General features: G+C 40.3%; 2 protein-coding genes across 17 annotated transcripts in view; one reads left to right on the plus strand and one right to left on the minus strand.

Annotated features, from left to right (window-relative positions):
• Positions 1-8334, plus strand: part of REPS1 (RALBP1 associated Eps domain containing 1) — a 64896-nt gene extending 56562 nt beyond the window's left edge. For 12 of the 13 annotated variants that reach the window (XM_054630232.2, XM_054630233.2, XM_054630237.2 and 9 more), the window contains 5 exons: positions 128-313; positions 1504-1599; positions 2203-2351; positions 3792-3897; positions 4970-8334. In XM_054630232.2, coding sequence (XP_054486207.1) covers positions 128-313; positions 1504-1599; positions 2203-2351; positions 3792-3897; positions 4970-5038 — 606 coding nt within the window. In that variant the 3' untranslated portion in view covers positions 5039-8334. The remainder of the gene's footprint in view (positions 1-127; positions 314-1503; positions 1600-2202; positions 2352-3791; positions 3898-4969) is intronic. The other variant, XM_054630243.2, reaches the window with a different exon arrangement.
• A 5743-nt stretch (positions 8335-14077) lies between these two features.
• On the minus strand, positions 14078-21481 carry CCDC28A (coiled-coil domain containing 28A). 4 transcript variants are annotated; one of them, XM_054630247.2, is made up of 6 exons: positions 21347-21481; positions 20271-20459; positions 17439-17602; positions 16372-16526; positions 15698-15720; positions 14078-14595 (listed from the first exon to the last, which is right to left on the minus strand). In XM_054630247.2, exons 2-6 carry the CDS (start codon positions 20426-20428, stop codon positions 14541-14543), a joined length of 555 nt encoding a protein of 184 aa, XP_054486222.1. In that variant the 5' UTR covers positions 20429-20459; positions 21347-21481; the 3' UTR covers positions 14078-14540. The 4 variants fall into 4 exon arrangements, with proteins under 4 accessions (XP_054486222.1, XP_077031585.1, XP_077031584.1 ...); XM_077175470.1 differs by lacking the exons at positions 14078-14595; positions 15698-15720 and adding an exon at positions 15751-15795; XM_077175469.1 differs by lacking the exons at positions 14078-14595; positions 15698-15720 and having other exon boundaries at positions 16261-16526.
• Positions 21482-23831: the final 2350 nt, after the last annotated feature.

Consider the following 23831-nt stretch of genomic DNA (forward strand, 5'->3'; position numbering starts at 1 on the left):
TATTTCTTCATGCATGTCTTGCCTGAGATGCATATTGTCCTACTGATAGTATGTAAATTTTTGTCCACTAAAAAGGCAAATAATCCTTAACATTCTGTCCCTAAATATTTTTGTTATTTTATTGCAGGGCACAGGTCCTCATGTGCATCGCTCAGTGGATGCTGATGGCCTAATAGCTCATAGCAGTACCTCACCTCAACAAATACCAGAACAGCCAAATTTTGCAGATTTCAGCCAGTTTGAGGCATTTGCTGTTTCAGGTGTAAACAAAGAGGAAGAAGATGAAATTGAAACACACTCAGAAGCCTTGCAGGTGAGTAGAAGGGAAGATCTTATTGATTGCTTTAATACCACCAACAATTATGAGACTCTGTTAAAACCTATTTCTGCTGTTCTCTGTCAGTGATGTGTTGTTTGTTGAGTTTTTTGTTCTGTTTTGGTTTTTTATGATGTCTCAATCCATTGCTAGAAAGCAATTGCATTGCACACTGCTGCACTTATTTAGTAATTGCCACTCACCTAGGCAGAAGGAATTCTTTTCGTCTCAGCTCTTGATTGTAATTTAAAAGATTTTTGTGCTTATTAGCATATGTGGGCACAAACGTAATTGTGTTGGTAATCACATACTTTGAGACTTAGCACAGGCAAAACCTTTCTTCTGCTCATTCTTGCCAGTCTTCCAAATGACTTGCTGGTAATTTTTAAATAATGTCTTAAAAAAGACATGCCTTAATAAAGGAGATGACTGTCATGTATTGTAAACATCTGCTAAAATTCCATTAATTTGCTTTTCTTCAAAGTCATTGGACAAACAGCTGAAGTGAATAGACCTCTGGCATCCTTCTATCATTAAAGATGTTTACAAAAACTTGTTTCCTACAACAGACATAGGACTGGAAAGTTGGGAAGCATTAATGTCATTGCTAACTGCTATTGCAGAAACTACTTCATGTTCTCCTTTGATAATTTGTAGCTTTTATCTAGATTGTAAGTTCTCTGGGACACTTCTTCATCCTTGCTTGCAAAAGTCCCTGTGGTGCTTTAAAGCTCTCCCAGCTGTCAGCAGCATGGTCTTGCTTCACTTGTTCAGGAAGGTCAGTGACATAGCCCCATCTGAGCACTCTCCATGTACCTCATTGCAAAACCAGCTATGCCAGCTTAAACTGCCTCTGCAAACTGCTTAAGTTAAGCTCACTGATTGTTTTGCATTGAGGTGGATGTGGAACAGTCACATTTTGTTCCATTGGAGGGATTAACCTTTGGCAGTGACAAATAGATAATAGTGGCACTGTAATAGCAGAAACAGCAGTTTGTGATCAGGCCACGGCCTCTTTTGTGCCTCATGACATTGGACTTATGTTTCTAAAAGGGAATTGAACTAGAATTTTAGGTGTTAACTGTATTCATGTATCAGAACACAGCATACTTGTTTTTATTCCAACTATTGCCAGATGAAGTATATGTTAAGAAGTAGGTTTCTAAATGCAGTTTATATTCCTTTAGGTTGAAAAGCCTTCTGATTCTGCAAGTTCCCTTAGAGTTGCCAAAGCAGATGGAAGAGTTGAAGACAAAGCACCTGCAAATGTCCCCAGTAGTGCGGTATGCAAAGTACCCTTGGAACAAAGCACAGTAGTCTGATATATATGAAATTAAATGTTTGTTTTGATTTGCAACAGCAGCTTTATATGCGTCCACCTGAACCCAGTTTTCTAAGCCCAAGAGGTGCTTCAAATAGGCATGTGTATGGTGAATTTTTGCAGCAGATGATGATGATTAGATTTATTCTTGAGACAGCAGAAAAGATACTTGTAAGTTTTCAAATTTTTGAAGCAGATCAAAATGTTTAGTGCAGAACTTGATTATCAGTAGCTTTTTATTTGATTACAGACATATAATTAGTGGGGGGAAGGTGTGCTCTGCATTGCTGTATGTTTGCAGTACTCAGTTGTACTGTGCTGTTTCTGCTTGCACACTTCTTTGAAAGTGTGAAGCAACTTACTAGCTTTTCACCACATGGTAGGATTTAGTAGTTCAGGTTTTTTTCCAGACCAAATGAGAATGCAGTTAGATGTCCATTAGAAAATACCTGATGGGTTGTAAATTCAGTTGCCTCAGTAACTGAATATGAAACACAAGCTACCAGGTTATAATCTAAATAAAATGTAGTTTGAGAGAATTAATAGGCTGTGTTTTCCTCTTCAGGGTAAAGGCACTACCCCACTTGCTCCACCACCGAAGCCTATTCGTAGAAGATTAAAATCAGAAGATGAGCTAAGACCTGAAGCTGAGGAACATACACAGAAAACAGGTGTCATAGCTGCTGTTCTTGCTTCACAGCCATCTATTCCTAGGTAACCCAAGAAGTATATAAATACATCTGTTACTGGAAAGTTTACATTTAAACAGCATACACACTTTCTGTTCCAGGAGTTGCAAACAATTTCAGTGTGTTTAATTTAGATTAATTCAATGATTTAAGAAGTTTTTGGTTTTTAAAGATGGTCATCCCAAAGCTGCTACTGTTGGGAGACTTTTAAGAGATTTTGAATTTTGGAGTGTGAACTCTTTTTAACTTCTGCAAGTATGCTGGAAATAAGTGGTGGAAGTACTAAGATGTAGAGTTTAATTTTAAATGGTTTCTATGAACAGTCCAAAATGTGCAGTCTGTGTGTCCTAGCATGAAAATAGTCTATTGCAGTAGTTACTTGGAGGTAAATGAATGTGGTTTGCTGTGTTGGGCCTTCAGAAAGTTGATAATGACAAGTTTTTAAAATGCACTGTGTGCTCTTTGATTGAAACCAACTCTATGTGCGTATATAAAACATATATATCTGTGTTTCTATGCAAACAAACATGGTTAACCAAGCCAGACAGAAGCGGAAACATGTAACAGTATAACAAGTAAAAAATTTTTGAAATGAGGATTCATACTAATATTTTCCCTACTCGTCTCACTAGCCCTGTTCTCCCCCAGCCTCTTAGGTGACCCAGAAAACTTTACCCCAGCCAACCCCCTAGTCACTCCTCCTCACATCAAATTCGAATGATAGTTCCTATTTGCTTACGCCATCCTCTGCTCCATCCCAAACAAACTAGGAGGCGTCCTAGCCCTAGCTGCCTCAATCCTCGTCCTCTTCCTCACTGCACTACTACATACATCAAAACTGCAATCAGTAACCTTCCGCCCCCTATCACAAATCCAGTTCTGAACCCTAGTCACCAACATCCTCATCCTAACCTGAGTGGGCAGCCAGCCAGTAGAACAATGGCTGAACCCATTCATCATCATTGGCCAACTAGCCTCATTCACATACTTCACAATCATCCTAGTTTTATTCCCCCTTGCAGCCGCCCTAGAAAACAAACTACTCAAACTTTACTTAACTCTAATAGTTTATAAAAACATTGGTCTTGTAAGCCAAAGATTGAAGACTAAATCCCTTCTTAGAGTTACCCCGTCCCCCGTCCCCCCTCAGGAAGAAAGGACTCAAACCCTTCTCTCCAACTCCCAAAGCTGGCATTTTTAACTAAACTACTTCCTGACCCTCCCACTAAACAGCTCGAATTGCCCCCTGAGACAACCCCCGCACAAGCTCCAACACCACAAACAAAGTCAACAACAACCATCACCCCCCAATCAAAAGACAGACAGAAGCGGAAACATGTAACAGTATAACAAGTAAAAAAATTTTGAAAAGAGGATTCTGCTCACTTAAAGAAGGGGGACTATAAGTGAGATGTTCAGCTAAGTGGCAAAATTACTTATTACAGTACTTCTGATATCTTCTCAGATCAGTGGGGAAAGACAAGAAAGCAATTCAGGCATCAATCAGACGTAACAAGGAAACCAACACTGTTTTGGCCAGATTGAACAGTGAACTACAGCAGCAACTAAAGGTAATGCTTTACTCTTTGTCTGTGTAAGAGAAGAGCTTCAGAGAGCAAGATGTTAGTGATGCACAGTAACAGGCATCTCTGCAATCCACTGATAAATGTAGTCAAGGATATTGATATGAAATATTTAGCTATTTTTGTAGATCATAGAATATACCTATTTGTGACAAGCTTTGTGAAATTACAAATCACACTTTTGCTGCTACAACACATATTTTTCAATGTATTGATCTGCTTTTAGCTACACTAAAATTTTACCTCACATTATCAATACTAGGTTACCTGTTGTCATCATCACATACTTTAAAAGCAGTACTGAGAAGGGCAGCTGAAGTGGTTTGTGTTCTTCTGAAGGAAAAGCAAGCTTCAAAGTCTTAATAAAATTATAAGTCATAAAGATTTTTAAACAAATACAATAATCTGAAATACAAAACTTGCAGTTTAATAATTAGTGCAACAATAGTAATTTGTTTATCTAGGTCAGCTGTCATTGTTTTGAGCTATCTGTAGGCATCAGCTCAATGTCTTTCGCCTGCCATCTTTCTTACCTAAGATATCCACTTTTAACTATGAAGATAATTTTTAAAAATATCTTAAATGAAAACATGAATTAATAAGATACTGTCTAGAATGGAAGTTAGGTGATTTTAAAAACTCAAGCCTGAATTTCACTTGTTACTGTTCATGAGAATCAATGTACATAAAATTCACATAGGAGGAAAAACCGGGGACAAAAACTGAGTTTTCCAATAGTCTTAATTCAGGTGAGAGCTTACCTCTGTAACATTTTAGACTTAATTTGAAAATATTATAGTTGGGTTTGCATCTGGTTACAAGTTTGGGTTTGGGTGCTTTGAAAGAAAGGAAAAAATACTTGGCATCACCTGTGAGCAAAGTACTGATTTCCAATGCTAAGTAATTACCATCCAGGCAATCTTCTATTCAGTGTCTAGGAGGAGTTACTAAGAGTCCAGAATATAAGTTAGTTTTCAAACTGAAGCAGATTTTGATTGCATGAGGAAATTTTCAGTACTCATTCCCTGTGGACTGTCAGTAGAAAATCTTTCTTTTGTAGGATGTTCTTGAAGAGAGAATCTCCCTGGAAGTCCAACTGGAACAACTTCGACCCTTCTCTCACCTCTAAGCCTACTGCCGTTAACTGTGAATTTACTAATTTTGAAAGGGGTATTGGTTTCAAGGCCTATTTAAATATCCATGCATCTAGCTCAATGCACTCTATTCTACATTAAATGTTGTGGTTCTGTTTTGTCGATTTGTCCACTTTTGTATTTTAAATATTTTAATTTCAGTACAGAAAGAAAAAAAAAAACAACTACTTTTTCCTTGAATGTGACACTGCCTCTCACATCTTTCTCTGTGGGCATCCGTGATCTTTGTTGGACTTGAGTTTGCAGAGTTTGTCACCAAAATTGCCAACTGGAATTTTTTCATAGTTTTTTCTTTCCTGTTGAAACATCTTCGCAGAAGAAGGTTGCTAATCAGTTGATTTTAACCTTTAAGCACATAAACTCTTCAGTCACTATGGCATTTATTTTATTGTGCCAGAAAAGAGACAAACTACTAATGTGTTATCAGCCAATGTTACTTCCCAAGCTGCCTTTCACAATTGGAAATTGTTCACAATTCTAGAAAGCCTGCCTCTTTGCAATTCCCCAGCTTACTCAGGTTGGAAGAGTTCTTGCAGGCTGTTTGCCATATCAACTGGATTGGATGTTGTGATTTTTGTTGCATACATTACAGAGTATGTAACCACAGATTGCCAGGTGTTCACATTTTATCCATTCATGATCCTAATTCAGCCGCATGCGTAGAAGCATTTATGGCACAATTGGTAGTCTATCAAACAGGTCTTCTTTAGTTCTCCCTTTTGTGAAAAGAGTTGGGTGTAGGTCCCAAACATTAATTGCACATTATCTAAGCACCACCTGTAATTGCATGTCTCACATGTTACCTTTTAATAGCAGATCACATCCACCAGTCTTCACTATAACAAATTGTATTGTCAAGTAATGTGTCAATACCTCCATAAACTTCTAATTCCCAGCAAAAAAAAATATAAAACAAAAAATGAACAGTTTTGCTTCTTAGGAATTCTGGGGTACCTTCTGTCATCTTGTTTCCAGGCCTTACTTTTCTGGCATATAGACAGGCTTCACTATTAACAGAGTTCCTTGAGTGTATCTTGCTCTTCAGGTTGATGTACTGTATTAGGATTTGTTGTATATTGTACGATACACACATTTTGATCTCATATGTAAATTTGCATTAATTGCTGACTAACAGCAGATATTCTATTTAATGGCTTCTTCTGGCTGTGGGATCATAGATGTTTAACTGCATGGATGTATCTCTGCAGAATCAGAACTAGCAATTGTGTGATTTTTACACCAATAAAACAGCACAATATTTTAATTTTGTTGATTCATCTTTACCTGGGAATTGAAACTCATTCAAATAAGGGGGAGGGTTTTATTACAGGTTTGCAGGTAATTTCTTGTAATTTTGTGGCATGTTCAAGAAGTGATTGATTGTAATCTTTTGGCCATTTTCTTCCCTCATTTTTAGCTGTTGATCAGAAGTGATTCTCTTGGTAATCTGTGGCTATACTCCTTTTGTATCCTCCTGTAAGAAAATTTAATACAAATGTAATTTCTAAAAAGTAAATGTTAGTATTGACTCGGGTCAAATATATTTATAGTTCTTTAGGCTTACTATCTGGTTTGATTTCCTCAGAAACTTCCTTTAAAAATTAAAATCATCCTCTGTTAGTAGTCCTTAAATCACTGTCTCACTTCTGTGCATAAATGAAATTTGCTTAACATCTGCTTCCCTTCCAAAAGGATAGGTCAAGTCAGATTTACCACTGGTTATGCTGTTACGGTGAAAAATAAGTATTTCTCTTTGGACTGGATAATTAGGGTGAATTTTTACTACTATAACTTTTTCAAATGTCATGGAAGTGTTGCAGATGGTTTATATATATGATCTAAAGCAAAATTCTCTGGTTTGAAAGGATGTCATAGTTGCATGAAATATGGTAGTTTCTGTTTGCATGTAAAGGGATTAAGAAATGATAGCTAAATGGTCACAAAGGTGACATATAAATATTATTTAAAGTGCAAGGCTTTGACTTCAGAAAACTATATATGAATAGGGAAATGTTAAGAAAAACCCAGCAAAACAAATGACCCTCCCCAGTGTAAACTAAAACTTTAAAGTTGATGGACTGATCACTTCTATTATAACTGACAAGTAGGAGGAACAGAGTGGGAAAACATTTTTCCCTTTTTTAAAAAGCAGGAAAAGGAGTCACTGCAGTTAAAGAATGTTGATCTTTTGAACCAACTGTATCTTGTCCATAGTTTATTTTAAAGTTTAAAATACATTTTTAAAATAGCACTATTTTCATATTAGTATTTAAGTATTAAGCCTGTTTATAGCAACAGGATTCTTAAATCAGAATTTAACATTTTAAGCTTAAATGTAAAAAGCCTTTTACATTCAAATGTTACATGTACATACGAATTTCTCTAACATCCATATCTTCCTAATAGAATGACAAGTTATTGTCTAAAGTGAAGAACTTTGGCAATCTGAACTTTTTTGTGTCTTGCCAACAAATCTATTTTTAAGAATTTTTGTGGATTACTTTTAATGCATCGTTCTGTACATTTTAAACCAGTTTTTCATGATCAGAAGACCTTCTAACTGAAAAACTACTTAATGTCTTAAGAACATCACTGCCAATGATGTTCAGAAGTTACCTCATTTAGTAATGTAACCCAACTTTAATCCCTTACAAAATTATCTCCCTGTCTTTCTCATTTCTTTGATCTTGATCCAGCTACTTAATGCATTCTTTTGTATGAACTTAGATTGTAAGCTCTTTGGGGCAAGGAATTATGTACAGTACAAAAGAGGTGCTCTCTCTCTATTGCAAGTATAAATGTAGACTACTAAATAGTATGGAGTGTGATTGATGTACCCAGCTGGGATGGATGGACAGCAGCAGGCCTTTCTGAAACACCGGGGGAATGTTTTTCTCTGGACTTTGTCATTGGAAGAATGTCTCTTCTTGCTTGTGTTTCTTTTGTGTCTCCTAATAATGTGCCTCTTTCTTCATTCCACCTGCTTTGGAGTTGCTTTTTTCTCCATTCATTGCCTATCTTAGGACTGCAGAGAAGATTTCCAAAATGCAAAGGTAAAAAGCTGAAAAGCCACTTTGTTTTGAGCAGTATTCTAAGTCTATCCAATGTAAGCGAGTATTTTTTTTGTACTTCACATGCACCTCATTTTCTTTGCAATTGTGATGAACTAGATTCTCTCATATTACTGAAAATGTCTTATGTGGGATAAACAAAGTTGAGGTTATAAAAACTTAAAACTAAAGAAAATAAATGTGCAGCATTGTTTCTTGTGTGACATGTCTCTGTCCCTTATGGATAGGGTGTGCTGTGTTTCTCTACATTTAGGGCAGAGTTGAGAATTACTCTTCTGATTTCAGCTGTGCAGTTTGTCTCTAAATGTCACTTTATGGGTGGCCTGGCCTTAATCACTTTTTCCTAAAATGGTAAAAAATAGTAAATCATTGTCTCCTGACTCCCAGCTCATTCTAGTCTTAGTTTCTAGTGGGATGTAGTTTCATGAAATTGCAATGTGTTGCAAAAGCACATTACTTCAAAGTGAGTAATAACAATGCAGTTCTTACTCTGTGGGGAAGATGAAAAAACAACTTGTTTATTTTGAATATATTTGCATGCTTATGCAGCATGCTTCTCTTGCCATGTATATTGATGTACCAATCTTTGATCATACAGCTGTCGAGAGGAAAACACATGAAAACCAAGGACTTCATTATCTAAAAACAAAAAAAAATTAAATGTATGTTCTTATAATAGTTTTATCAACGAACTTGGGATTGTATAGGAAAGATGTTAATAATGTCTACATACTAATAACCAAATGAGACAATATAGGGTTGTCTGACAGTACATAAGCAAAATATAAACTTCACAGGAGTCTTTGAATTAATTGCTTTTGTTTGGGGACATGGAGGGGGGAAGTTGAATATTGTGTAATTTCCTTTCAGTAATATTTCTTTGAATTGTCAAAATGGGTTTTAAAGGTGCAGCTTCTGCTTTAAAAGTAGATTGTACATTGTTTGTACCTAAAGCATATACTGATTGTACACTAGTTGTACCTGGTTGTACACTGTTAGTGTGTTTCAAAGTGATTTCACAGTACCTTTTTCCAGCCTACTGGTATATAGGTATTCAATGTCTTGCATTTAAATTATTGTCCAAAACAGCCTTTTAGTTATAATACTAAAACATTTGGTATTGTGACAATGAAACATGAAGTTCGTGATCTCACAGCTTAAATACAAAGCTTTAAGAAGACTGTTAGTACTGTTTATCACACTTCACCAGCATTCTGGGTCACAGAAAGCTAGATGAATTATATTTCATCTCTGGTAGAATATATTCTTGATACTTTCATTCTTACAGATATTGATTCATTTAATCTGGAATCAGCTGAAATTACTCTGTTCTTTTGACTGGTCTCGTTTATGAGAGGCCTATGAAATTATCAAAACATCATAATTAGTAAAAGCAATTTAAGCTGACTTTCAGTGGTATGTTGATGGAAACCCAAATTCTGGCAATACTGCTGTTGAACCATGTGTGGCTGAGTGTTTCCCAGTCTGTGGGAGATGGGAGCTACATCATGCTCTGCAGTGCACGTACACTCTGTGGTGTATCCCTTAGAGCTGCAGTGGTGCCTCTTGCTGTCTGTCACTTCACCTCAGAGGTCTGACTGCTTTTCTGGCTTTGGCTCAAGTAAGGCTGCATTGAGACTGACAGAAGAGGGGATGGTCTATGGAGTGGAACAAGTTCATTGTAAGAAACTGCACTCTGGATCAGGACTATTTTCTACAAAGGGCCTGTGGTTTTTAGTGTCCAACCAAAAGTCAAGTAAGGAACACTGGCATTTGAAAGACTGCTTGCATATTAAGAAAATAAATTGATTTCATATTGAAAATCCATTATTTTCCTGACAGCTGGAGGAGGAGGAAGTGGAATAAGCATTACAACAGCTGCTGTGAACACTCACCTGAGGGCTTCTGAAGGCCTAGCATCCCTGACTGGCTGTGTCAGACTTAGCAAGAAATTTATGTATAGTAAGGAATTTCAGCAATATATGATTTCTCTGCAGAAGGCAAAGGAAATACTTTGGGAATCCCTATGTTAACTTAGGTGTGTATTTCATTAAAATGCTGTGAAAATCAGCACTCTAGTAAGTGCTTTTGTGCCTTATTTTGCATAGCTTGAGCTGATAAAAAGCTTGAGTTAAGGTATGGAAATAGAGAGTATGTTTCAAGAAAAAAAAATGAAAGGAATTTTGTAGGAAGTTGTAATTCATTGTATTCTATCAGAAAATGCAGAAGTGCTATGCCTTGAGCATGTTACTTGTTTTTTCTGTTACATATCCTGCCTTGGAAGAAGAGTGGTTCAGTTTATAACAAGCCTTTCTTCTAGAGCTTCAATCCATTGTCTTTCACTGCCCTTGTGAAGGAACTTGGTCACCTGCCTTCTCATCCAAAGGAGCCAAGAGATCATGGACCAATCAGGAGGTCCTTTTGCTGTAGAAGGGGACGTAAAAAGCACATATTCCCTGGTTTACTTTGCATTTAGCCTTTCAGGATAAAGTAGCATTAAAGCAAGATGTTCTATAGAAAACCAGTAATTATTCATGTCATTTTTTTCAAAATTAAGAGACTGGTAATTTTGACAGATTGTATGGTTTTTACCACATTGCCTCCATAGTGAATTTGCTAACCAAAAACATGCTAAAATTGATAATTTCTCAGAACTTTTCATGTAAAAACCAGTTTTGTCAGTGTTTTTTATCTGTTTGTCTATTTAGAACATTAGAACCCCTATTTAGAACATTAGGGTTTTTTTAGGTTTTAAAACTTCCTTTTTGTAAATACCTCTTCATGTAGACTTTATTTTCTCTTGTGGAAAATCTTATTACATCTTGATGTAAGGAGGGTTGCATTTTAACTGTCACAGCTCAAAACTGTCTTGATCTGAATTAATCCAAAGTGAGTACTGTCTAAAATTGACAGTAGATGTAATTTGGATTGTAAGGTAGGATTTTGGGTTTAAAATTTTCGTGAAGATGGCACAGATTTTTGTTGTAACATCCACCTATTTTCCTTCACACCTGCATTGCAGTTTTTAGAGTTCTGTATAATATTTCTTGTATTAGCACTTGCTTAACTGTTAGACTGTATCTGTTTTAGTATTTCAGCTTGATTCTGCAATATTGCCTTGATCAGGATGATCAGATAATTTGCAAACTACTCATTCATTCAGTCTGGTCCCAGTCTCTCAGTTTGTTGGGAATTGTTCTTGGTTATTTCATGTTCTGGTTTTTGTTGGTTTAATATGATTAAAGAGCTGTAAGTTGGAGGTCTCATATTAATCTCACTATTTCTAAATAGTGGGAAAATTATGGTCTATTACAATGACTGATTTTTAAGATTTAAAATTTATATCTAACATCATCTACTAAAAACATAAGGTTTCCTTTTTTTTTTTTTACTTAGGAGAGAGAGATGTACAGGTCTTGCAGATGTGTGCCACAAGTCTCTTTGTAAAGCTTTATTCCAGCAAAGCTCAGTGCTGATTCAGAAATCTGCAGTGTCTGGTTTCATTGCAGAATCAATCTTTCCCAAAGGAGTAGTCCTTAATTTCTTTGGCATGTTTCTTCCTTGGTGTTTTCCTGTTGGCTTCTGCTACCAGACGAGTCCCTGGGATTGCAGGTGTGCTCCAGTGGGGCCAGCACTGGAGAGCACATGGCTGAGAGCAGCAGAGGACCTTTGCCACCACCCTGTCCCTCTGACCTCTGCATCTCATCCCACATCTTGCCAGCAACAAGCCTGGTACTGCCCCAGTCCCCCTCCACATCTATCTAGTAAAGCTCTGCCAGTGAGCCCTGGTGCTGCATAGGCAATTGCATTGTCAAAAACCCCAAAATTTTGGAAGTGACACCAGCCATGCACTAATAGACTCAGCCATCTGTTTCTTAATATTGCTGCCTTCAACTGGAAATATAGAGGAGAATGTAACTTGTGCCCCAGATTCCCCACAGTGATGCAGCAAATAGCACCTTCTTCCAAACACCAAACCCATTTATCAGTGTGAGTTTTTGAACCACAGCACTGGCCTAAACTCACACTGGTAAATATATTAAACATTTAATACACTTTTATCTCCACAAACAACTCTTCAGGAAACAACATAATAGAAAATGAACTCATTTTCTGCAGCCACTTACATACTTTTCTAATTACAAAAGACTTCCCACAAATATGTTACAGTAGGTTTTTTTTTTTTTTCTTTTCCTGCAGGAGCCCAGAAATGTGATTAGCTCATTACCACATAAAAGAATTCAGTATCTCAAAAGTCTTGCTACAAAATTTTCTTGTATGAAGCCAAGTTAATAAGCACCAACCATTAATGGACTGTGTCAAAGACACAAAGTTGTATCCAGGAGCAGGTAAGGGAAAAAGAATTTCCTAATTTCCCAATTATTTGGTAATTGGTGCATTCTTGGTGACTTGTAATTGCCCACGGGCTTAAAGCAATTGAAGAAAAAGGGGCTAATTCTTGTATAATTCTAAACAGCTGCTTGAGATAGGTATTAGTTTATGTCTGTATCTCAAATTATACCCTCTGTCCTTGCATACATTGCTGCAGAAATGAGATCAAGTCATCCAACATGTTTGTAAGTGATCTGAAATGTGTTTGACATAGTAAGCCTAAGCAGTTTGATGTCAGAGCCCAAACACGGAGAAGAGCTGCCTCTAATAGAGAATATCTAAACTCTGAGATTACAGGTGTGGTTTGGGACGAGTGTGCATTACAATGCTTGTGATACACTGCACTTCTTGGCAAGAGGCTGCTCCTGAGCACACAGCTCTGCTCCTGCATCCAAGTGAGCTGCAAGAATACAATTTTGTTTGCATAACTGCAGCTCTACTAGTCACTTTTGCCACACCTGGTATGAGGCACGAGGCTAAAAGATGCTACTTATTTGCTCAGAAGTCTGCCCAGAAACAAGGGCATAGTGCTGATGTGAGAAGGTGCTGTGCAGAAATGGTAATTGCCCAATTATTGGTCAGAGGGGTGTGTGTGGAGAACAAACATCAACCTTGGCTTCACTCTGTGAGAAGCTTGTTGTATTGTAGTTCTCTTAGGCTGACTTTGGATTTCACAACATCACAGGTACATACCCAGTTGCAGGCAGGGACTCCTAGGTTCCTTTATGCAAACTCCTAGAGAATCTTGGCAACGAAGGAGATAAATTGTGTAAAGAACAAGAACAACCTGAGGGGACAACCACTGGGATCCTACTGGTTTGTAAATCATGGAGATGTGCATGATAGGTGAGGCAGGGAATTTGAGGCTGAATCTGTAGCCAGAGCAGTCGGGGTGTTTAAAGGATCCTTCTGTCCCCAGTGTGCTGCAGGCTTGGTGCTGCACAGTCCAAAACTACATCTTGTGGCTGAAGGAGCCTCTTCTCCAAAGATGCCCAACAAAAGGAATCTTCTATTCCGTGGCCATGTGCCCACCCTGGGCTGATACAAGCTTTGCACTCAGGTAGAAGGATAAAGATTCAATTCCTTGTTCAGTAAGTGTAAAATCAGTGCGAAATCTGAATGTATTGCCTAAAAACTGAATATAAAATAAATCTAGAACCAAAGACATGGTTTGATGGACCAAGATAGAAATTTTGGATCTAAAACCAGCCTGATTTTATACTAATACAGATTTTTTCCCCCTCTGGCTGTGCACAGAAAGATGATACCAATTAATTGGTATCATCAATTGGTATCATCTATTTACAACATCAGAGTAACTACAAAATTGATTATCCTGGATTTATTGAACAGTAACTATTTACCCAGTTTTGGATTTTCACAATATTTAATTTATGTAGACTGCTAGCATGCACACTAATTCTAATTTGATGAGATTTTATAATTATTCATAGTACGGAAAAATGTAAACTCTGCAAACATTTGGACAACGCTAAAACTCATCTTCCTAACACAGCCAAACCAATAGCAGCTTCTGCAAATGAAACATCATATATTTAAAACTTTTCACTTTATTAACAATAAATTATCTGTGGCATCACCAATCAACAAAACACTAAAGAGACAGTGAGCAGATTGTCTGTATAATGATCAGAAAGGCAACATTATCAGTACCTTCATAAAAACTGGAGAAATGCCAATGAACTTATATACATGTACCACTTGGAACCATATGAACACTGACCAGAAGAAATATATTCCTAAGTTTCTCCAATTTTTCTGTTAAGTAAGGCAGTAATAAAAAGCACAGCATCACAATTAAGTACAACTCTAGGTACTGAGCCCTGGCATAATGCAGTGCTCAGAGGAATGTGCAAAATAAACACCTGGATTTGCACTTTGATTCTTTGTTGTGTAAAATTAAAAAACAACACAAAGTCACAACTCTTCTTGATTCCATTGTCCAGAAAAACAAAAGCAAAGCTGGAGAATCCAGTTTGACAAAGATCTTCTCTCAGCCTGTAGTACCATTTGGAATATCTTGAGCATCAGCTAAATGTAGCTTTTGGCTGAAGCCAATCATTAAGGAATAACACTTTCACATACAGATAAGGCATGAACAAGACAGCAGTGTTACATGAAACTCTGCTTACTCTGGGGTATGCACCAGTCCAGACAAACTCTGTTCTGGTGAGTCTTGTGCTAGTCCCCCACCAGTTGATTAATATCTCTCAATGAGATTTGAGCATTAGATACCTACAGCATTAGCATGGGGATCAAGGGCAATGGCAGATTATTTTTATCACGATTGCATATTATTGTCCCATTCCACTTGTCCTCTTTTATGAAGTCTGCTTGAAGATGCAGGAAATGTAGATCCCAGTGCAGGATCTTAAGCCCCAAAAACTAGAGCCTCGCCTCCTCAATGCATACCAAGTGTGTAACAACAGAAATAACCAGACTGCAGAGTAAACTGAGTGCTACACTCCTCCACTGCTATCCTGGCTTATCAAAAGCACAGTGTGAAAGACAAGCTGAGACATTCAGCTTTATCTTCTCTGTGGGCTAAGAACACACATTTGTTCCATTTCCTAAGCTCTGCTGAAGTACCTGACCCTAGAAATAGAAAATTAGGTCAGCTCACTCTCCACAGTCAAGCAGTGATAAACGACCACACACGTTTCTAGAAAAAAATGAAACGGTAATAGAATTCACTTATCAGTGAGACAGATGCCTCTGAATATTGTGGAAGGACTATTACTATGGATGTTTGTTCCAGAGTGTCTCAATAAGATGCATGCAGAAAGAGCCTGCTGCTAATGGGTTTTGCCACTGACAATACACTGCGGTACACAAGTGGAACGTTAAGATACAATCACTTATGTATTGGAAGAACCTAAAAATTGATGCTGTATTATAGTACTAATTTAAAAGCACAGCATCACAATTAACTACAACTCTAGGTACTGAGTCCTGCAGTGCTCAGAGAAATGTGGAAAATAAACACCTGGATTTGCACTTTCATTCTGTGTAAAATTAAAAAACAAACAATACAAAGCATTATCAAAGGAATCTGACTCTTGTAAAGGCATCAGTTACTAGGGAAATACACTGCAATTTGACTACAGTTAGTAATTATAATACAAAATAAACATTTTAGGAAAAGGATACATAGATGAATTTAGTTCTTCTAGCTGCAATATAAATGTAGAAATTATGAGAAATGGCACTTCAGTTAGTCAAAGAAATGCAACAATTATGCTGGTATGCTGAAATGAACACATTAAAATAATGAAGGAAATAACTAATAGTTTCAGCCAAAATGTATGATTTCTTACAAGAATCAAACCTACACTGAATTCTACACAATGAGCTAAGTTCCAAATTAAGTTTGGAAATTTTGGAAATTAAGTTTCCAAATGTGCTGATCTCAAGAAATTTAAAGAAATTTTAACAATTCTTGTTTTTATGGAAATACACTAGACAAAGTGTAGAATGTACAGATCTGTACTCTTTGTTATGTGTCAGCTTCCCCAGATGTAGGAGGATGGACTGCAGGGAAAGTGGTTGTAGTTCCCTAGTACGTGGGCTGTCCCTAAGCAGGCTGACAGGCTCAGGCAGCTTGCAGCCAGCCTGCTCCCCTCCCCAGAGCAACCAGCAACTGTAACAAATGAAAACAGCTCCTGTGCTCTCTCAGAACCCAGAGGAGGGCAGGGCACACCTTGGTTCATTGAAGAGCTGCGTTCTCCTCAACTGTAAATCACTGCGCACACAGGGGCGCTGTTTTCCTGAACCAAGCTTTGCTGTGGGCTAAGTTCCATGATTTCTGCCTTCCCAGTACTTACATCTGACAGCAGTCTATCCAGGTTGGAATCACTGGCTAGTTTTCTTTTATCTTCAGGGAGTTCTTCCATCTCCCCATAGAGCTCCAGATTGAGGCGAGCAAGTTTCTCCTGCATACTCCGCACGTGCTCCATCTGCTCTATGGAACATTCATTTCCTAAAACAACAAGTAAAAACTTTATATAAAGAAACCCAAGAGCAAAAATGAAGATGTGAAGATGCAGCTTTTTACATCAGAGAATTTAAACATCAATTTTACAAGTACATTTGCTTTCTCGGTGTTTTCACTATTGAAGTTTCTGTCATCCCATTTGTTGCTGTGTTGTGCTGAATTTACAGTAGCTATCCAATGTTCTCAGAGTTTTTTAGAGTGCACGTGGTTTTTCTATACTCTTGAATTTTTCTCTGATACAGAAAGACCCTGTATTTTAACTTAAAATTCAGTCAAAAAAAACTTCTTTCCAATTCTGATTTCTCTAAGGGTTGCTTTCTTGAAACAGATGGTTGATATAATACAAACTTTTCAGGTTCTTTTGTAAAATCAGTGTGGAATTGACACATTTACCTAACACTAAACTTGCAAAAGTACACATGTATTTTTCTACTTAGTACAAGGGAGAAAAGAATGCAAAAATGTGCAAAATTTCTTCTAAAACCTCCATCAACTCTGAGGCTGTAAAAATACTAAGAAGCTAAGACAGAAGAGTAACCTAGGTAAAATGCAGCTTGCATTGAATTTCATAAAAGTTGTTACCAATAGTCTTAAATGTTCATATGCAACAAAACTGGGTGCTAAACACAGTTACTTCTTCCTACATAAGTAAGTGATTTTCAACTTGGTATCTTAAGGAAAGGTGTTTCCTTGCTGGAAGGAATAATGGAATGGCATATGAATAATCTCACAACATAGACAACGTTACAATGCGACTGTAATTTTAAAATGCAGTAAGATGTATTAATTATGTTGATTTCATGTGGCAGTCTGTCCATGCAGCACACTTGTTTGCAAATGTTACCACAGTACAGCTATAAAAAACAACTACTGTGCACACACAATTCATGCACTCACCAAATGCCTGAAGTTTGCCAGAGTGGAAGTCATTCAAGAGACTCAGAAGTCCCCTTTCCATTTCCTGGACATCTGATACATCTGTGAGAAAAGAATGCTGAATTGGTGCTGCCTGTGCCCCTTTTGCTTCAGCTCCTGGAGGTTTGGCTTTCTCTTTGATTACGCTAAAAAAAAAATTGAACAAAACAAATATTACTCCCTGCTTTCAATTTCACTGTAAATTTGAAATGTAAGGAAGTGTACACCTGAGCTTTGCAAATTAAATGAGAAATACATAGTGCATATTTCAGTCACTGCTTTTAAGATAAACACTGGACCTCCAGCTTGTCTTACAAATAAACATCACTATCTCAACATTTTGATACTGCAAAATGAAGGGTTCCAAAAGTCTGCTTTCCTGCTCACAGAAGGAACCATCAATGGACCACACATCTGTGATGGCCATCTTAGTAACATAAAGTGGGCCAGCACTACCCAGCAGTGACAATAGGGCATTAGCACAGAGAAGACCTCTAAGATCATCAAGTCCAACCATTAACCCAGCACAGCCATGTTCACCACTAACCCACATCCTCAAGCACCACACTCATGATTTTTTAACATTTCCAGGGATGGTGATTCCACCACTTTTCCAGGCAGACATTATCTACATAAAATCACCCAAAAGGCATCTGCAAGCCAGAGAGAAACCCCTTGAAAAATCATACTCTCCTCCTGTCACAAATATCTCTAGACTCCAACTCCTGTGGAAAACAGCTGGTTATAAGATCAGAAAGGTGCCTTGACTCCACATAAATTTTCTTAGAGCTCTTTCTTTCAGCCCACAAATAACATCCCAATTTTGTAAATCTCACCATCAAAATCACTGTCCCACTACTCTAATGTACCAAATGAAACTTGTCTGTGCCCAAACATCAAATTGCTAAAAATGGTCTACAACCCTTCCTGCAAGAAAATCATCAAAATCCCTAGATCCCATACACTTCTCTCTAGACATAGCACTTATTCAGAGCACCATGTGCCCATAGAAACTACATGGATGAAAATTAAAAACCATGTTAAATCCCTGTGAACACACAACCAATATGGAAACTAAACAGGCAGCTACCAGTGAGAAGCAGCATGTTCCATCTCTGACCCAGAGACAGACAGACAGACAGACTACATCCTAATACAGTTTAGGTAGGAGGCTGTCCTGCAGCCTTGTGATGAATCTGTTCAGAACCTGATCCAGTGAAAAAATCTGAGTCTAAACATTTTAATTTAGAATACTATGGGATATTAAAAAAAATCACAGCCTTAAAAAGAGGCTTTATTTAATTAATGAAGAGAATGGGGTTTAAAGCACAGTAAGGCCTACCCTTCCCATGCTCTGCAAATTCTTTCTTTCTTATGGGAAATAATAATTCTTTGTCCAGCCCAAGAGCTTCTGTAGTCTATAAAACATCATATAGACTATATGCTATGGAAACAACCAGCAGTCCAACAATCACCATATCCAGTTCAACTCAGAGCAACTCAGTTTAGGTTCTGCTTCAGTTTCAGACTTAATGGTTTGCACAACAGACAGGTCATCCATTTTTCTACCTGATTCTGATGTTTAATAAAATAAACTATTAGTCTTTGAGAACTTACTTCATTGGATTCTTGCAGATAAAGTGAAAATTAAATACTCTTACTCCATTATCACAGCAGCAGTTCATCCTCACGTTATTATGTCAATTACCTCTCCTGCTTGATAAGTTCAAACAATTATCTGTATTAGCATTGCTTGGTAAGTTTAACAATTGTGCAAGAATGGCCAGAACTTAGAGCAAAAAGGACATTTTCTTCTCTACACAATCTTTTGGACAGCAAGAAATTAATTTCTAGTAAATCCCAGGATAATAATGTTGAGACTTGAGTAGACTGTTCAGTCAACTGCAGAAGCTACCAATTTATAGCACATTAGTATTTACTAATATTTCCCTCTAAGTATTAACACAGTTTTCCTGAAAAATAATGTACAGACTTTACATTGCAGAAATTAATTATTTATCAGGTCAATACTGCATCCTTCAAACAGACTCTCTGCTGATGCTGACAGTTCTGTATTTAATCTTCAGCTAAAACTCAGAGGTCAGTAAATTCTGCTGCCTCTCTCCAGCTAACATTTCACTTTAAAATTCCTCTTCATTTATTTATCTACTGTGTCTGCCATAGCCAAAAAACTCATTTTCTAACATGCAAGTAAATTAGTGTTCTCAAACTGAAACCAAGTTATCATCAAAAAACCACAGACTATTCTGATGTACTTTCTGAAAAACTGAATGTCTCTCTTTACTCAAGACACTCCCCCAGCTGAGAGGTCCCCAGTCACAAAACACCTGGAAATTCCAGTTCTAGCTCATCCTGTTCAATTTATGTCCTTCATTTCCTGCCACAGTTGTCAGTTCCAACCTTGCAGTCATGTAATATTTCATTTGTTCCTCACAGCTGTACATCTGGGGCTCTGCTATCTCCCATATGATGCCCAAATCTGATCACCCAACTTGTGTCTTTCATCAGGCACATCAGGCTACATTCAGAGAAATTGCTGTTGGTATGAGTTTACAGCATCGTGTAACATTTCATTAAGCTTACAAGAAAAGTGCAAAACACCTTCCTTTGCTGTAAAATAACCATTATATTGCATTAAATATGTATCATGTTGCTAAAAAAGACACATCATCAAAACTTTTCACAAGTCTGAAGCTTTTCTGTCACAGCCAATCTAAACCACCTTAGACTGTCTCAGCATTGCCAAGTTCCTGGCTCTCACTCCCTCCAGGTCTGCAAATGGCCCGAGCTTACCGTTTTAACTTTGGTTTTTGTACGGCAGGCTGTGGGGCAGGGTTGGAAAAGGCTGTACTTTTACTGACTGGCACAGAGCTTTTCTTGGAGTTAGCAACCTGAGCAGAGTGACTGGAAGATGATTTTGGGCTCCTCCTCTTGATCTTCCTTTCTTCCATTTCTTCCAATTTACTGCATCTAGACTAATGTCTTCATAGGAAAGAAAAGAAAGTGAGGAAAAAATGCGTTAAAACTGGCATTCACAATAAAAGCAAGTAGAAAGACAGCTCGTGGAAATTAAACTTGTAGTTCCTTCAGAGATAAGCAGTCCCTCATTTCTGAGAACAAGAGAATCCAGTTTCCAGGAGAAGCTGCCCGGCCTGCTTGATGAGCGGAAGGGGCAGGACTTAAAAGCTCTATTTGCCAACAGGTACCTCCAAATGATCTCAAGCACTGTGTCCCGTGGATTACGGCTAGGGAACAGCACGACTGCTCGGGCCCACGGCAGGCAAAACACTGACAACTGCTGTGGCACGGGGATGCCGCGACCCATCCGTGCCACAGAACCGCCTCTGCTCAGGGAAACTCAGCCGATGCCAGCTTGTTGTTGCTGTGACGCAGCTGCTGTTACCGCTGCTCCACACTTGCTATTACCGTCACACACTTGCTGTCACTGCCGTGAGACACGCTTATTGTTATTGTGTGTTGTTATCACTCCTACACCACCGACGGGCCCTGCCCAGCTCCGCATGCACAGCCCACCCGTGTGCGGTTACCGGGCGCTCCCCCGCCGCCTCCTGGCCGGTGAAACGCCTCTGACACCCGTTACACCCCGGAGGCGGCTGAGGGCGCCCGGGCACGGCGACGTCACCCCCGGGCGCCATCGCGGACCACCGCTACCTCCCGGGATGAGGAGACCCCTGCGCGCAGCCCGGGCAGCCGCACTCGCGTACGGCCGCTTTATTACCGCGGAGGCGCGGGACGCGGCTGCGCTCCGGGAGCAGCGGGAAGCGAACGGAACCCCTCACCCGCCCGGCTCCGGCCCCACGCCCCCTACCCCGCGCCCCCTGCCCGGCCGCGCAGGCCCCGCCCCCTACCTGAAGGAAGCCCCGCCCCCGGAGCGCGCGCGGAGCCCCGCGGAAGCGGCCGGCTCGTCCCGGCGCGCGGATCACGTGACGGCGGGCCAGCCCGGCCCGGCGGCGGCGCCGCGAGGTGCATTGTGGGAGTCCCGCCCCAAGGCACCACCTCCCCCGCGGGCGGACTACAGCTCCCAGAACCCTCCGCGGAGCGGGGCGGGGCCGCGTGCCGGCGTTCGGTGGCTGTCACGGCCAAGGGTTTCTCCCGAAATATCTGATCCAAGTCCACGCGTGTTAAAACACGCGGAGAAAAACCACCGCACTGCCGACCCGGTCCTTCTCCCAGCTGACGCCGTGCGGTAGCGCTCCTTCTCCCCCCCTCACTCCATCTCCTGCCTGTAATTACACCCCAGCCACAACCTGCTCTATACTGAATAGGCCTTAGCTGCTTTTTAAGGCTTCACTGAGCACCGGCCACCTCAAATTAATGATTTACACCTATGGAAAATCACAGAGTCATTAGGGTTGGAAGGCACTTCTGGAGATCATCCAGTCCGACCCCGTGCTGAGGTAGAGTCACCTAGGGCAGGTGACTCATCCCCCACAGGAACGAGTCCAGGTGGGGTTTGAGGTGTCCAGAGAGACTCCGCGATCTCCCCAGCGGGTTCAGTGCTCTGCTGCCCTCGGTGTAAGGAGGCTGTGCCTCGTGTTGAGGCAAAACTTCTTGTTTGACTTTGTGGAGCCTCAGTCAGGGGCCTGACTCATTCGTAGCCTTTGCTACCTCTGTTTATCAGCAAAAGTTTACAGCCAGCTGAACGGTGCTTATACAGGCGTCAGCTGAGCCTGTCGGGAAATGATCCTCAGGTGTTGCAAGGCATCGCAATCTCCAGATGGAGTCAGCAATAGGAATTCTCCCCAGGAGGACATGCTGGAAGAACTCAGCATATTCACATGGAGTTATGTGGGCTAGGAATACTGCCGGTGGAACAGCAAGTTCCAGACAACAAGAGGACATAGTATTAAACTGAGCCAGGGCAAGTTTAGGGTAGACATTAGAAGGAATTTCTTCACGGAAAGGGTGACTAGACATTGGAATGGGCTGCCCTGGAAGGCGCTGGAGTCACCGTCCCGGGGGGTTGTTAAGGCGGGCCGGGGCACTGAGTGCCGTGGTGTAGTTGAGGAGGCGGTGCTTGTCACAGGTTGAACTCGCTGATCTCAGAGGTGTTTCCCAACCCGATTGTTTCCGTGCTCCCGTAGCCCTGGAGGCTGGAGGCTGGAAGGGGAGCGGAGCGGTCGGCAGAGGGGCCATCACCCCCCGGCGGCAGTGTGGGCCGTGCCGGGCCTCTCGGGGCCGTGCCGGTGTCACCCGCAGGGACGGGCGGGACGGCCCCGGCAGTGCCGGTCCCCGCCCGCAGGGGGCAGCGCCCCCCGCGCTCCCGCCCGCCGCCGCTCCGGTGCCGCTCCGGTGCCGCTCCCAGCTCTCCCTGCCGCGGCAGCGCGGGCAGGAACGGGTGTCATGGGGACAGGGGGACCCATCCTCGTCCCCGCGACAGATGTGACCGGAAGGGCTATCGTCCCAGGTAAACCCTGCTGCCACGCTGAGTTGGATGCCGCTCTCAGGGTCATTTCCGACCTGGATTTCAGTCCTCAGTCGTTGGCTGGCAGGAACTTAATTTTCAAGGCAGGCATTATAATTAGCAGGGTGTGCCTACCTAGCCTGAGTAATGAACGAGTTCAGCCCCACCAAGTCTATTTCCTGGTGCTGTCGCTATTGCGTTTCTGGTCATCACTTAACACCTCAGTGCTCCCTGCCGGTCGTGGTTTTGTGGACTTTAATGGTCGGCACACCTTTCCTACCTATGGCTGGTAGCCTAATCTGTTTTCCCCACATGTGACAGTAGTTTGTGGCCTAGAGAAATGAACTTATCAACTATCTCTACAACTTGAATTTCTTAAACCTGCAACGAGATCTTATTTTTTTACTTGAGAAGCGTGTTGTTCATCACGGTATGTTTTGTGATGAAAACTCTCAGGCATCATTCACACACCAGCTGTGAGGGGTGCTATAATCTGCATCAACCACAGTGAAAAAACATTGACCAGAAGCTTTACTGGTGTTTGCAAGTATGTCTCAGTATGAAGCTACCTCATGACTTAACAGGTGTGCAGCACCTAGAATGCATCCCTGTCTCTGTCTAAACTATCCATGATACCAGGAGAATGATTCTCAGTTGTACCCTGATACTGAACCTTTTAACGGACCTTGAATTTAATTTAATAGCTGGGAGGCTATAAAATAGCAGTGTCTCATTGAAACTTGGATGGGATGTTACAGCTGTGACATCCAGTGGCCACCTGGAGACCCACAAGGGGAGACTACATTTGGAGTGGTTCTCAGGTGAATGACAGGGACCAAATGCCCACTGAAGGTCACGCTGTAGTCAAAGTAATTCCTTGCAGCAGGACACAGTTTGGGTCTGAGGAGCCGGATCAGTTCTGATACATT

The sequence above is a fragment of the Agelaius phoeniceus genome, chromosome 3, assembly GCF_051311805.1.
Source record: "Agelaius phoeniceus isolate bAgePho1 chromosome 3, bAgePho1.hap1, whole genome shotgun sequence".
Lineage (NCBI taxonomy): Eukaryota > Metazoa > Chordata > Aves > Passeriformes > Icteridae > Agelaius > Agelaius phoeniceus.